This window comes from Vitis vinifera, chromosome 5, assembly GCF_030704535.1.
Source record: "Vitis vinifera cultivar Pinot Noir 40024 chromosome 5, ASM3070453v1".
Taxonomy (NCBI): Eukaryota; Viridiplantae; Streptophyta; class Magnoliopsida; order Vitales; family Vitaceae; genus Vitis; species Vitis vinifera.
In genome coordinates this window covers 6491325-6506864 of record NC_081809.1, presented here as the reverse complement: position 1 = coordinate 6506864, position 15540 = coordinate 6491325, and the positions used below count along the sequence as shown (strand labels likewise).

Genomic DNA, 15540 nt, shown 5'->3' with positions numbered 1-15540 from the left:
TCTTCTTAATATGTGAACACGTTTTAAAGTGTTAATGACCTTTTGAGTTCGTAACAAGTAATATTGATTATAATTAAGAGTATATTGTAATAAATAGTATTAGACCCTGATGTGAGGGTTTATTTGAACCCGTGAGAAATACTGTCCATTTAGTCGAACAACCCTATGAGACATAAAGAAGGCCTCATGGGAAATGTAATCTTATAGTGTGTTTATATATATTATTTTATGAGTTATTTTAAATGATTTAATATTTCATACTGTTCAAAAAAATTACGAGTAAATTGAATAATTTTGATACATTTTTATGAAGACCACCTCTTAATGGATCCCACCTTTATCAAGTAATTTGTGCGGGTGACATCTCATTATTGAGGTTTTTTTATTAAATGAAAAACATAAGAAAAAAAAGAAAAAGGAAAAAAAGAAGAGAATGATCGGCGGTCCAAAAAATTTCCCAAATAGCCCTCTTAGTCTTGCCTTCCTCCATAATTTTGGGAAAAAGGTTTCTGGAAAGGAGAAGATTTTGCTCTATTAATAGCAGGGGCGTTTAAGGCGTAGAGAGGTAAGATCTGTAGAAAGTTTCTCCTACTTCAATTTTCTCTCAACTTGTCTCAATCTTGCAAGGTTCGAATCCCATTCTGTGGTTCAATTAATGTTTGTGAAATCCTCTGTCTGCTTCGATTTCATTCTGTTTTAATTTTTCCCTTTTTTCTTTCCTGTTTGGCTTGGGTTATTCATTCTGGGTTTGTTTTTTTCATCGGTTGTAGATGGTGCGGCACGGGTTGGTATTATCTAAAATGGGTTTTTTTGTTTGTTGATTTTCTGAGCTTTGGTGTCCATTCATGGCTACTATGCTTCTGACGAATGCTTTGTTTCTTTTTCATGATTATCTGTAGATTATATTTATTAGTTTTTATGAATCTGATTTTTTATTTATATATAATTTATATTGGTAATGGCATTTGTTCTGTGTTTAAAACTGCCCTGTTATTTCTTATCTCGTTGTGATTGCTGAGAGAAAGTAGGAAAATAAATTTTTTTGAACTTTGTTATGTGGGATTGGTTAAGACCTGAAGCTTTTTCGGATTAGTCTAAAGTAGAGCCATTTCTCTTACTTGATTGAGTTTTTGGATCATGGAATTGTTCAGCATTAAATCATAAGATTCAAAATTTCTTTTCCTTTCTTTTTCTCTGTGTTTTCTACAGCCACGAAATGGAAAATTGTTTTCTGTCTCAGATATTGCTTTAATGGTGGAGATTCAGTCCTTTTTTTTCTTTTTGTTTGCAATTTGATGACAGGGTTTTTGATATATTTTTCCTGAACTGATCCGAGCTAAAGAAATATTAATCTTTGGCTAAACTTTGAATATATAGCATTGTTTCTAGTTTTTTGCTCATATACTTTGTTTATTTTCTTGTGAATGTTATGCTCCTTTCTATTGGCTTAGCTTTTTATAAGATACAAGAAGTGCATGTTTTATGGGTTTTCTTTAAGCCTATGTATGTTTCTATATCTTTGTCTTAGTATGATTGTACTTTTGCCTGCTGAATATGGAAAGTTTGAGGGGTGAAGAAGATCTATTTCTGGTGTTTTCTCATTTCATATCTGCTTACTTGTCATCTCATACAAGTTTGTGCATTGCCTTTGTTTTTGGCCATTTGTTTGTATGATCATATTGTATTGTAAGTGGATGAAAGTCATAGGAATGAGGTTGTTTTGGTTTGAATGAGGATTTTGGTTTCCTTGAGCTGCCTTTTGAGTTTTTTCTTCCACATCATCATACTCCCGATTCCATTATACTTGTGTGACGTTTGGATATCTCATTAAATCGATATTCTGTATTGTGGCTTACAAAGTTTGGAACTGAATGGTTTAGTGACTTTGTCCTCTTTGCATGTGCTTTTGGGTATTTTTGCTCCATCCCATATGCTCCAATAATTTTAACTCATGCTGCATTTGGATATCCCTTTAAATTGAATGTCTTTGTGGTGTACACAGGATTGAAAGCAGGCTATTTTTATTTTTTTTTTGTAGTATTTTGTATATGCACTGTTTTTCTTGACAATTTGTTTGAGCTCTAATTGATGGAGGGTAAGGATTTTTGTATTTCAGATAATGAGCTTAGTAATTTTTTGAATTATTTCTAATAGCCCTATTTTATGTTATCGATTACTATGATTTCAAATTATATGTAAAATGTAATAAGTTGGTTGAATTTCATTGGAGTGTCCAAGTACCACCTTATGAATTGTAAAACCTAGCAATTTTCTTAAATTTTCTATGTGCTGCAGAATGGGAAGTACTGGGGGAACCACATATGGGGAGTACACCTATGAGAACCTGGAGAGGGAGCCCTACTGGCCTTCAGAAAAGCTCCGGATTTCCATTACTGGAGCAGGTGGATTCATTGCCTCGCATATTGCCCGGCGATTGAAGACTGAGGGCCATTACATTATTGCGTCTGATTGGAAGAAAAATGAACACATGCCTGAGGACATGTTCTGTCACGAGTTCCACCTTGTTGATCTTAGGGTGATGGATAATTGTTTGAAGGTCACAACTGGAGTAGGTCATGTGTTCAACCTTGCTGCTGATATGGGAGGTATGGGCTTCATTCAGTCCAATCACTCTGTTATCATGTATAACAACACAATGATTAGCTTCAACATGCTTGAGGCTTCAAGAATCAATGGGGTTAAGAGGTTTGTCTCCTTGGATTCACTACTTATTTTTAGCTTTATCAGTTCTTTCCAAGTTGATTTGAGAATTATCTACTATTTGAAACCAAAGAATACTTTTTTGGGGTTTATACATGTTAAAATTCAATTCATCCATTCTGTTGTTTTGCATCGATTTTGAAATGATCATACATTACTATATATTATTTGGTAGTAGACTGAGTGAAACTATGGTATCATAACTTTCATTTAGTGTTTTAAAAAATTTATTTGCTTTTAAATTAATAAATTTTGGGTGTTTGAAAGGAGGAAAAAAATTACTTAAAAGTGCAGTTGAAACCAAATTGCGATAATTCTGTTTTTACATGGTGTTGAATGACTTTAAACACAACCTTATGTAATCTATTTCTAGCACCAAAATTTTTTATATCATTGGTGTATTCTCCAAGGAAACCTTTTCAATTTCTTAGATCAAAATATGGTTGTAGAAAATCTGCATGTCTTGCTATATTTTTTGTTTCTTTAGGCCACTGATACATGATATATAATATACACACATACATCTACCCATTTCTGATATTAATGTTTTCAATGTGTGTGCTCGTGTGTTTTTTAGGTTTTTCTATGCATCCAGCGCTTGTATTTATCCTGAATTTAAACAGTTGGAAACTAATGTGAGCTTGAAGGAGTCTGATGCTTGGCCTGCTGAGGTTTTTCCTCTAATCTTATAAAAAATATCAGTTCTAAATATATTCATTTGAGGATTATTGGCATAACTGATGAGCTTTTTGCTTTTGTTTAGCCTCAAGATGCCTATGGCTTAGAGAAGCTCGCAACTGAGGAGTTATGCAAGCACTACACTAAGGACTTTGGAATTGAGTGTCGCATTGGACGGTTCCATAATATATATGGACCTTTTGGAACATGGAAAGGTCAGCTTGCAATTGTAATTCCGTTTGGATGATGGTTTTTCCTTCTTTCCTTTTGGGTGTTTCTGTTAATACATTTTGTTTCTCCTTTTTCCATTATAGGTGGGAGAGAGAAGGCTCCTGCTGCATTCTGTAGGAAGGCCATCACATCCACTGACAAGTTTGAGATGTGGGGAGATGGGCTGCAAACTCGGTCTTTCACCTTCATTGATGAATGTGTAGAAGGTGTCCTGAGGTAACCTTGACTCTTAAATGAATGTTTCCCTTGCTATATTCTTTCTTAGGTGTCGTTTTTGTGGTACTTATATTGAGTTTGAGTGCATCACTATGGTGTATGCCATTTCATGTTGATAATCATTGCTCAACTGATTTTTCCTTGTGATTGAAAAAGATTAGACCCTTTTGTTGATGGCAAACCAAAACTATGAAAAAGATTGTGCTCTGCTACTGCACTCAAGATGTATCCTGATATAGACTATTATTAGTGAACTGGTGCATAAAATGAGTGACTGGGTATCCACAGCCAGCCTATATAGAAGAAAATTGATCTCTGACAAGAGAAGACAATTAGTATCATTAAAGGAGATTGTAAATTTTATTTTGGTGCAAAGGATGAATTTTGTTGTTGTCCTTTTTTTTTCTTTAAAAAAAAAAAAAAAGAAACACTTTTCTAGGATCTGTCATTTGTACCATTTTTGGATAACCTATGTAACATTGGTGCTATATCGATTCTAGAGCAATGCCAACCAAAACCAATATGTCATCACCCATTGTCTGACTGCTTAAAGCTTGATTGCATGCTACCTTTCACAGGTTTTGGACAATGGAATTTGCTGGAAGGAGTTTGGATTACCTTCCAGACAGGCTAAAGGCCTTTTCTCTTTCTCTTTTTCTTTTGTTTGAGGGACTGCAACTCATGTCCTAAATAAAAATGATTACCTGACTTCTCTATTGCTCAAAACTGTTGGTATGGGATTCCTGAAAGAGGGTTAGTTGATTCACTAACTTGGGAACTCTATTTCAGATTGACAAAGTCAGACTTCCGGGAGCCAGTGAATATTGGAAGTGATGAAATGGTTAGTATGAATGAGATGGCTGAAATTGTCCTAAGCTTTGAGAATAAGAATCTACCCATCCATCACATTCCTGGCCCAGAGGGTGTACGTGGTCGAAACTCAGACAATAATCTGATCAAGGAGAAGCTTGGTTGGGCCCCTACCATGAGATTGAAGGTACAAGTGGGACTAGTTAGGCCTTTATGACAAGTTAATCCTCTCAGCCAATATCTGACTCACTAATCCTATTCATATATTTTCTTTGATAATTACAGGATGGGCTGAGAATTACATATTTCTGGATCAAGGAACAAATTGAGAAAGAGAAAGTTCAAGGAATTGATTTGTCCGTCTATGGGTCATCAAAAGTGGTGGGAACACAAGCACCTGTTCAACTGGGTTCTCTTCGTGCTGCTGATGGTAAAGAGTGAAGTTTGTTTCATGCCCCTTTGGAAGACAAAGTCCTATAATCAATTCCACCAGATTTTGATGGGATGGATCACCTGGGTATGGATAATTTTCAGATTGCTAGCTACTATTTGGCTTTTATGTTAAGTACTTCATATGTAGAAGGATGCCTCCAGTCTGGTTGTATCTTCTAGGTTCCTGGAGAAAGTGACCTCTTTTGTACCATTATATATGCTTTAAGAACTATATCTTGCATCTCTTTAAAATAATGTAATATGGTCCTGTTTTTCTATTTTTGTGAGGCCCTTTCTTTTATTTGGATAAAGCCTTCCTGCAAGTCATTGTCTAGGAAGCATTGTAACCGTTAAATGTCAATTATAATAAATGGCATTCTTTTTTGCCTTTGTAGTTGAAATTTCCATTGTATTAAATAGCACGCATAATTTTTGTTTGGAAGATGCAGACTGAAGTGGGGAAGGAAATTGACATGCAGAGGAGAGAAATAAGTCTAGTGTTCTTTCCATTTGGTGAGAAGTTGGTCACATTGATGTGCCTCTATCAATAAGATGAGGCCAGTATGTGAGATTATGCTTTGGCCTGTGTAATACAAAAGTTATTTATTCTGATTTAATTTGTTTCTTCTCTTTTCAGATGCATAGGGTCTTAAGATATTTAGAAAACTACATATATAGAAAGCATCTTTAGATTGTAGAATGCATACAATAGAATTTAGAACTATTTTGAACTTAGGAATGAGATGGTGGTTGTGGAAGTGAATGAATTTTTGGAGTTGTTGGGCATAAGTAGATTCTGAAATTTGTTTGGAATTCAGTTTCCAACCCTGTTTGAATGCTTCACCATCATCACCATGTAAAGTTGGGAGGAGTAGATCCCTGGTCCCGGAGGAAACATGTCTATAATCATTCCTAGATACGGCTTATTGAAAAAACGGAAAGCCTATATGGTAGTGGACAGGTCAGGATGTGCAAAAGACCCTTTATCTAGCATATTCTGTCACTCTGTTTGTCTTGTAGGAAAATGTAAATATTCCATGGATTGTGAGGTGATAGGTATTGGGTCGGTTGCTAATAAAAATTGCAGCAACCAATGTGGGGTTGCAGATGGAAATTAGTGGTGGTTAGCGTTGGAGCAACAATTTTCTAACAAACACTTTTTTTCCACTTCGCAACCTCTTTGATAAGTAAAGCAACACCAACAAAGGGAAGTGTCGGATATGGGTGCTCCGTCGGATGCCCATTCGGTGGTCCAGTTAGCACTCAAGTTCCAAAGAAAAAGGCAGAGAATATTCCAAATTCCAAATTTCTCTCTTATTTTAGCCTTAATCAGTAATTGATATGTGGGTTCACCTTCCTTGGAGGGAGAAAACTGTTAGCACTCCTAACTGTTATGCTTCGTTTAGTTAGCACGCTTTTTCTCATCTTGTATGCTAACCTACCAAAAGAACTTTTCTTCTGATTTAAAGGAAAATTGTCCTTGGGTAGTGATAGAGCAAATCTGCAACTAGAGAGAAACTTGTCATGAGCACCAATAAGAGGTTTTCCTGATTGAGAACTAGTGGTCCTCAATATATCACAATGATGACCAAGAGGAGATTTTTGCTAACTGTCAGTAGGATGATGGTTTGCCAAGAGAAATTTCAGTTTTAAACATGATGTTTGATTGCTCATAATCATGAGTTTCTAAAAGCTAACGCCTGGTAGAACTCAATCTTTGCTCTCAAGTCTCAAGTTTTTTGAGATGTAAGCTGGGATATGTTGGAAGAGTGGCAACAGTGTGACTGTCAAAACACATATAGCTGCATGAGTTTTTCATATATGTTCATGCTCTCATTTAACAGAGAGATGGGTGGTAGTTGATAGTAGGCCCAGCAGTCCAGAAAGTTACAAACACATACCACTAATACCAAACACAATCAGCCAGAAAAGAGTCTTGGAGGTTTCTGTGTTCAAACTTCTACCTCTACTAAAATGATCACACACTAAGACACATTGCCTTAAATTTGAGGGGCTGCACATGATTTAATGTTAGATGTGGACTTCAAGCTTGCATTATTTCTTGCTTCTGTTGTTGTTGATTTTCCTTTTTTTTTTCATAGAACTCTAGTTAATTAATGATGCTTCTGCAATAGTTGTTGCAACATCAATCAGCTGGTAGGGTTATATTTACTCTCACTGAATCCAGTACTGTACCACTGTAGGGATTTTTCTAACTTGTAGACTTGTAATTTTCCTCATCTTTCCCCCTTTTTTTGAGCAACCAAACCAAGTATAGGAAAAAAATTTCAATAATGACCTTGACTACCTTAATTACAGAGGCATTAAAGCTCACCAGAAGACCAGCCCAAAACCAGCAGCATCATATAAAAAATTTTCCAGTATTTATTAGAATGAGTACCATCACACGATAATCCATTGATCACTCATTAATCAAAGGCCATATAATACTAATCCAAAATGATAGTTTGACTTCGGATAATCTTGATATTCTTGATTATAAGTATTCTGCAATCAACTTGTTTAAATTAGAGTCGAAAATTCATAAACCAACTGCTAATCAGCAACTTCAATCTGGCAAAAGAAATTTTCATTTCCCACTTGCCCTTCTGTTCAATTATTTTTTGCTAAGGGGTGTGTCAAGCAGAAGTCTCCTAATTTACAAATAAGACTATGATTTAGAATTGAGGCTATCCCATTGAGAGATACCTAAGCAATCAATCAAAGTTATCAACTTCCTATTCAATATAATACAAGCTTAGGGTAATTAATATATTGCATCAATAAATAAACTCCAATCAAGGGCCCTTAAGCATAATACTTTGACCTGGCGAACCGCGTCAAGACAGTAGTTTATGAGAGATTCTCAGCATTAAACAATAGTGTAATCATGTTTGGACCATATGAACTAACAAATTGTTTATGCTTTTAACCACATTTGATTCTAAAAAAAATTGATTAAGTCGGTTTCTTAACCTTGTAGCAGAAATTAAGATAATGCTATGATGGATCGCATTCGCCCCGTGGACATTATAATAATGCTCAGAAAGCTACAAAAACAACTCATGTTGACAGTAATTAACGATGTTGAAAGGGTGAGTGATTTGCTTATACAAATTAAAAACAATAGGGGTTCTTATTTGATAAATTCTATGCAGAATGAGTGTCAAACCCTATGCAGAGTCAGTGTAGTCTTCATCCTTTCCAAAATTCTCACATGCCCAGGCCTCAATGGCTTGAAGTTTTCTATGCAGAGTCTTAAGAAGTTGTATTACATTTTTTTTTTTAAGGGAGTTGAAACAAAAATTTGAAGGAAAATTTGTCATAGTTGTGTTCATTTATGACTGCTCTTGTTGTATAATGGGGAAGTGCTGCAAATATCATTTATGATTCAATCATTCATTTTTTTTTTCCTGGGATTCCTTCACCTATGGAGTAAACAAAATCTCCAAAAGAGAGTTAATGCAGCATCTCATAATCATAGCCAGTGGATGGCTTGATTTCACTTCTTTGTTTACTGTATTTTTGGATGTGGATACTTTCCTGGAATGGTTCCAGAAGCTGTCTTTATGATAGTTTTTATTGGGCTTTTTGGCCCCTCGTGTTTCCTTGTATTCATTTTTTTTTCTCAGGAAAATAAATACATTGACCACTTGAACATGATGCTGCTCTAGGAGACATTTGGAGGACAAAAATTGAAATTAGCTACTTAGTTTATTGCTTCAAGATCACTTGATTTCTGTATCTTTTTTGTCACCATTGTGCCTGGAAACAAACATTCCGCCGAATGAAGCTCATGGGTGAAGAGAATCCCTTCTGGGGTTTGCCTCATAACCATGTTTTGGCCATTTGTGTGGATGGTCTAAACTTGGACGAAGTGAAGGATTTGGTTTAGACCATTATTTTTTTGAACATTCTTTTGGGGTTTACCTTAGTTTAATTGCCTTTTGTGTGTCGAATACAATTCCCCCTTTGTCTTTGATTTTGTCACCAAGGTGTCGGTCCAAGTCTTGGCCCAAAAAATCCCATTGATTGCCAAATTCAAAGAAATGAACTACCCAAGATGAGAGGCAATTAAAGAGAGGGCAGTGGCTTTGGACCACAATGAAGCTATTGAGTGTAGTGGGGATGTACATGTATCATTTAATCACCTTCACAGGCCCTCTTTACCATCCTCCCCCCCATCTTTTTCACTAGTTTTCCTTCTAAACATTCTACTGGGTTTTTTTCCTGCTGCTTCAATTATGTTTCTGTTGCCATTTCTGGTAATTATTTTCTGCATCTGCTTTCCTTATGGATCAACCAAATCCTCACCTTTTTTTTATGGTTTAGTACAGCCCAAATAAGTCATTTATCAACCCATGCAATGAATACTTCTCCTTTATTAAATAGAACTTAGTTATCAACTAACACTGAATGTTCCCAGCTCATTTTGAATTGTGGGGGTGTTTGGTTTGGGGGAAATTTTTAGAAACTGAGATGATTCTAGTGAGAAAGAGGTCACAAGTTTCTGAACCCAAAGCCCTATTGTAATGGGTGATGTATGTTGTCGAGAGGTTCTGTGAAAGAAGATGCTTGAAAGCAGGACCACAACAGATGTCACACAAACAGAAGAGACTTTGTCATACAAAATAACAGCTTTTCATACACAAGGTGTGTCATAGATAGATAGCCAAAAACATGTTAGAAATCATGATTGGATCAAAGCCAATCAACCCACTTCTTCCTCTCTCTCTTTCCTCTTTGAACTGGTACCTTCCTCGGCATTTGTGCTTTAAAAGGATCAAATCAAATGCAAAAATACTGTCCACCAATATTCCCACTCCTACTCATATTAAAGAAGTCTTTCCTCCTCCCCAATTTCCCTCCCGACAATTTTAATTGTTTATTTGAATATACAAATTGGAAACTGTTTGAAGAAAAATTTATTAAAATAAAGAATATAATTTCCAATGAGGGGAAGGGAGAGAGGCCTCACCATTCTTCCCATGAGCCTGTGAGCATCTTTTCTCCTTCCCAAAATTTTTCCACTAAAATACTAAGGTTTCGTGTGGCCTTGGCAACCTCTGTAAAAATGAAATTTGCTCTTCACAAGCAATCTCCATAACAATAGCAAATCCAGAGAGAGAGAGAGTGGGTGGGAGGTTGCTTTCATAGAGGCATTATTATTGTCAAACTTTGGCATTTGCTTTTATTATTAGAGAAACAGACCCCACTCTGGGTCTATCAACTCCCAAATGAAAATGACAATAAATAAAGGGCAACAGGCCCTTGTGGGGCCACAGCCCTCTGAGACCTTTGTAACCGACCCTACCCACTTCACCCAAGCTCAACAAATGGATTGCCCATGCCCCACCTCAATCATTATGAGATATATTAATATGTATATTGTATAGATACATTATAGGCTAAACCTACATGAAACATTGTAGAAAGTTGTTTGGTGCTCAAATATGCCACCAGTTTATGTCTTTCCTTTTGCGGTCAGTTGGGTCAATTGCTATGATGCCTATTTCATAACATTTCGGGAATTTCCCTTTGCTTCGGCTCAAGGACAAACCCAACTCTTTATGTACCACGGTTTTTTTCCCTCTCTCTCTTAATCTTTTTCTTACAAATTAGCCTACAAATCAAAATGTTTCAGAAACCAACCAAATGGTTCCAAGTATTACCACGCTTTCCATCTGCTAGGTATTTTTCTGTGTAAAAACGAAAGTTCCAGCTTTGCCAATATGCAATTAGAAAACAACAATTGGGTGGTCATATATTTTTATTTTTAAAAATAAAACAGAAGAAGTCAAGTCTACCACATTGATTAGTTTGGTAAGTGTGTAAAAATGGTGGAATTAATTTAGTATAGCTTAAGGTGAAGGGTGGAAAAAACAAAGGGCTAACCTGGATTATGATGATTGATGAGAGGGGGTTCAGCTGAGGCCCATGTAATATTAATGTCATGGGTATGGGGATGGATGAGTCAACAGTCCACCGTTTATAAAAGAAAAGGAAAATCAAGGCATTAAAAACTCTCAGCCAATGGGCGTCTGACACCTCTAAGGTTATCGGAAGACTATCCGCCAGTCAAACCTAGGTTTCCTTCACACAAAAATATCATCTGTACCTTCTCCCTAGACTCTGAAATGGTGAAATGTGAATGAATGGTTTCACGAGTTCAGCTCCAGTACCGAAATCAAAGAAAATGGGAAAAAGTAAAACTAAAAATAAAGAGAGAATATCACGCTCTTCTAATGAAGAGTTGGGCTTTGGGTTTGGCTTTGGTGATGCCTTTGCCGTTGTCTCTACAGCGCCGCGTTCGAGACGGCACGAGAGCCTGCCGTCATCAAACCATCCATCTCCTCTCGGTTGCGCTCCATACTTTTCATTTTTGTGATGCTACCTAATAATCTATTGTAAAAGAATAAATAGGTACCATGAAAAGACGAGAGCGCAAAACTTTTATCTTCTTTGTTTCCTTTTGAGGAACCGTCTCTGTACCATCGGGAGAGAGGCCTTCAAAATAATGGAAAACTAATTTTACTCATTTTAAAAAGTGGCTGTTATGGTGATATTGTTGCTAGATTTTAGAAATATTGGATTACATATGGACGATGGATCGCTGGTCTGCAGACCCTTACCAAACTTTAAAAAAAGAAGAAAATAGATTCTACTATCATCCGAATTTCGATTTCATATTTATATATATATTTATATATATTTTATATTTATATCTGGAGAAAACTGATGAGAAAATTTTGGAAAAGAAACGAAAAATTCAAAATTTTTAGGGTTTCTCTTTGAGAAGGGAAGCTAATCCGGTGACGACCTTGGCTCCCCTCTCACAGCTCTTCGGTTTGATTGCCGGCGGCTGCCATGGCGAAACCACAAGTATTATTTTCTCGCCTTCGCCGGAAAACTTCGCCGGCGACGACGCGGTACACTCGTGATCCCTCTCCTGCGGCGTTGATTCCTCGCCGAAAATCAGCTCAAACTCTCCGCACTCACTTTCGGTGGTTGCAGAATCCTGTTCGCTTTTGTTTTCGCTTTCCTTGAGGATGCCGTTTGGTGTGGTTCTGGTGTATGGAGAGAGCCATTTGGCTCTCATGTACTCGGATTTCCTCCATGGTGGAAAGTGCATGCCTTTCTTCTTCAAGCTCTGTTTCGCGGCCTCAGATACGATCGAAACGATTTGCTGGAGACGATCGGGTTTACCGACGAATATGTACGGCAGAGATTGAAGGATCGCTTTGTAAACCCCAGTGGATCGAGCTATCTCGAACTCTGATCTGAAATCAATGTCGATCAGCAATCTCTCCCCATCCACGATCACATCTATGAATTCATATTCTCCTGAAACAAAAAAAACAAGAACAATTATTTTTGGAAACATAATATAATTATTTGTAGATATAGCTAAAGAAAGAGAACGATGGAGTACCGGCTGGATAGGAGGGAGATTTTTCCCATCTTGACTTGCAGATTGAAGCATCATAGCCGAGAGCTGATAATCCGTCCATAACAATCGTTGTTAAATCGTCCTTTGGCTTGATTTTGTTCTTCTCAACGATCTTCGCCGTGTCTGCTAAGAGGTTTCTCTCCGCAACACTGGCACATGGGATGAGACCCTAGAAAACGGAAGGCACCACGTTTGAGATTAATCCAAAATGTAAAAGGAAGAGTCCGTTTGGTTGCTCATGAAATTTGTTATGCAACCAGACTTTTAAAAAGGAATTGAAGCGTCATTTACCTTGAGTAAGTCGGATGCATCACCAGATGATGCAGTGACGATCGGTTCGCCAAAACCACCATATCCATCAAATTCATCATCGGAGCTGTCATTACCGTTCCCGTTGAAACAATTGCAGCGATTCCTACCACATTTCACAGTTGTTTGCTTCTCGTTGCTCTCCTCAATGAAATTTTGTACCATTTTCGCTAAGCACACCGAGCTTGGCTCGAACTCAACCCCACCGTCCTTACTATACTGCGATTCAGGCTTCTCCGTCGAAGAATTTTTCAAAACGCCATGGAATTGCCTATCAAAAAGCCTCTTCAGGCGCGATTTCAATACCGGCTTGCCAGAGTCCGCACGAATCGTTTCTCGTGGCGTATGAGAATCGATATCGATGGGTTGGATCTTCATCGGAAAAGGCATGGCTATGAAGATGAAAACAGAGATGATTACAGGTTCCCTCTGTTCTAAACCCTGCTTCACGTTTTCAGTACCCCAAACTATACTCACTGCTGCGCTTGTCAGCTCTGCTCCATTTTCAGAGCTTAACCTTGGATTCTGATTACGATCACAATGACAAATGACAAATCACCAACTCTGTCTAAAATCGATGACTCTGTTTTTTTGCATGTACACTACATACAAAATCCCGCACTTCAAAAAATTTACAGACAAAACATTAAATCAATGCCATATTCAGACACATGCATAGTCCCCTCCTCTCTTCACCTAAAAACAGCTTTCAAAATCAACAAATTCTCCTGTCATCGGTCTAAGAGACTCGCCGCAGCCGATCAGTTCCGCCAAAAGCCAAACAAAATTTGCCAAAATTTTATCTATAACAAAATCGATACCTTACTCACTGGAGAATTCGCCGAAGAAGGATCGAATAACTTGGAAACTCTGCAAAAGAAGAAGATCACGTTTAGCTAGAGCTTTTCGTGGAAAACGTGACGGCGATGATCGGATACACGGACATTGCGTGTAGCGGAAGAAGAGTCGACAATCGGAAGCTTCATTTCTCCGGCAATATGAGATCGCCGGCCGGGGAAGAGAAATGAAGCCTTTTGTGTTTGGGTTGTTATGACTTGTGAAGAATGGTGGACTAGGCAGAGCACTTGGGCCTTTATAGGCAGCTGAAGTTGCTGAGTCACAATAGTATGCCACGTCGGATATTACATGGCATGGATAATCCTGAAATTGCAGTTTGCTAAGGGGGCAGAGGTTGCACGGTGTTGGTTTTGTGGTGGTAACTGAACGCGAACACGTGTCCCACAAAGAATCTGGGTGACCCGACTGAAATACCCGAAGTGCCCTCCCACTCTGTGGAACCATCGGGTAAAAGCCGCGGAGTTATCGAAACCGCTTCATGATCGTGGCGAATGGGCAATTTTGAACTTGTACAACAATGAGGTTTCTCCCCAGTCCAAATCAGGGTCTGAATAATCCGACGGTCTTCTCCGGTACTTGCCTTATCATCTTGCAACACGCGTCCCATTATAACAAATTTATCACGTTCCGGTGATGTATTTTTCTGGTTTTCCTTACAGACAAAGCCACAAAATTAAAAATAAAACATTCGAAAATTTTGCCTCCTACAAATAATAATTTTTGTAATATTTTTAATAATTATGAATTATATTTATTATTATTATTTTATAATATGATTTTAAGTGGGTTATTTTGGTAATAGCAGTATATGTAGAAATTTGTATTGTTTTCTAATTTTCCATGGGCGTCTTCAGGCAAACGCTGACAATACAAGGATCTTGACTTTTTGGCTAAATCATACGTGTAAGTTATGTTTTGTTGGTTTCTTTTTTTTTTTTTCAATGTGTCATAGAAATTTAATCCCATGATATGAATATATTAATTTAATATAGAGGGATATAAAATATTTTAAATCACAGTAACGTTATCAACATTATCATGTAGAATACCGGAAGGGGTATTCATTTATAATTCAATGGTAACAATATTTATATGTCACTAGAAAGCTCCATTCTGTGTTGAGTTTGAGCATCACATTAGTTATTAGAAATGATTTTTAATATTTAGAAATTTTTATTTTTGTAAAAATTATATATTTGGTAAAATTTTAAAAATCAAGATAATTAGTTAATGTGGTTATTTTAATTTATATTCAAATATTTTTATCTAATTTTTTTATAAAAATATTTGTGATAGAAGTATAATTTTTGAAAGCGCTATAATTTTGAAATGTTGTTATCAAAATCACTTATTTGATTTTTTTTTTCTTTTGTTGATGTATTAGATCATCAATTGTTGCATATGATATATTAGAATATAAGAAATGATTATTAAATTTTAAAAAGTTAGAATTTTGGAGAGAATATCGGAAAATGGAGTCAAATGAGTAAAAATGAACATGGATGTGAAAATGTCATGAAGGAGGATGTTCTAGCATCCATCTAGTGTTCAAACATCTCCTATCGGACATTCAAATGTTTCCTATGGAACATTCAAATGTTGGTTTGTTTGTTTGTTTTTTTTTAAAACCTAGTTTTCATATTTTTATTAAATGATCGAGTTTTTTTAGTTTTGACGGGGTTCTTTCTCTTATAAAGTTAAACCTAGTTTGGAGCTAGTCTTTCCTAACCCAAAATGTTGATAGCCATTAAATGAAAAAAAGAAAAAAAGAAAAGAAAAAAGAAAAACCTCTCCAAGCATCCATTTAGGGTTATGATATAAAAACTTTTTTTTTT

The 15540-nt window shown here is 36.6% G+C and overlaps 2 protein-coding genes across 4 annotated transcripts; one reads left to right on the top strand and one right to left on the bottom strand.

Moving 5' to 3' along the window:
• The first annotated feature begins 483 nt into the window (after positions 1-483).
• Positions 484-5489, top strand: LOC100245900 (GDP-mannose 3,5-epimerase 2). Of its 2 annotated transcripts, none has more exons than XM_002283862.5 (7): positions 484-627; positions 2296-2706; positions 3299-3392; positions 3485-3614; positions 3714-3846; positions 4636-4843; positions 4942-5489. In XM_002283862.5, the coding sequence occupies exons 2-7, from the start codon at positions 2297-2299 to the stop codon at positions 5095-5097; spliced, it is 1131 nt and encodes a 376-aa protein (XP_002283898.1). In that variant the 5' UTR covers positions 484-627; position 2296; the 3' UTR covers positions 5098-5489. The 2 variants fall into 2 exon arrangements, with proteins under 2 accessions (XP_002283898.1, XP_010649980.1); XM_010651678.2 differs by lacking the exon at positions 484-627 and adding an exon at positions 646-784.
• Positions 5490-11753: 6264 nt separating this feature from the next.
• On the bottom strand, positions 11754-13925 carry LOC100251040 (uncharacterized). 2 transcript variants are annotated; one of them, XM_010651677.3, is made up of 4 exons: positions 13669-13925; positions 12830-13372; positions 12521-12707; positions 11754-12432 (listed from the first exon to the last, which is right to left on the bottom strand). In XM_010651677.3, exons 2-4 carry the CDS (start codon positions 13235-13237, stop codon positions 11867-11869), a joined length of 1161 nt encoding a protein of 386 aa, XP_010649979.1. In that variant the 5' UTR covers positions 13238-13372; positions 13669-13925; the 3' UTR covers positions 11754-11866. The 2 variants fall into 2 exon arrangements, with proteins under 2 accessions (XP_010649979.1, XP_002283882.1); XM_002283846.4 differs by having other exon boundaries at positions 12830-13925.
• Between the last annotated feature and the right edge of the window lie 1615 nt (positions 13926-15540).

Coding starts and splice junctions, on each gene's coding strand:
- LOC100245900 (XM_010651678.2), top strand. Junction 3,393..3,484: donor CTGATGCTTGGCCTGCTGAG/GTTTTTCCTCTA, acceptor GCTTTTGTTTAG/CCTCAAGATGCCTATGGCTT. Junction 4,844..4,941: donor CCCCTACCATGAGATTGAAG/GTACAAGTGGGA, acceptor TGATAATTACAG/GATGGGCTGAGAATTACATA.
- LOC100251040 (XM_002283846.4), bottom strand. CDS start 13,237: ATGCCTTTTCCGATGAAGATCCAACCCATCGATATCGATTCTCATACG. Junction 12,708..12,829: donor ATGCATCCGACTTACTCAAG/GTAAATGACGCT, acceptor TCCGTTTTCTAG/GGTCTCATCCCATGTGCCAG. Junction 12,433..12,520: donor ATCTCCCTCCTATCCAGCCG/GTACTCCATCGT, acceptor TTTTTGTTTCAG/GAGAATATGAATTCATAGAT.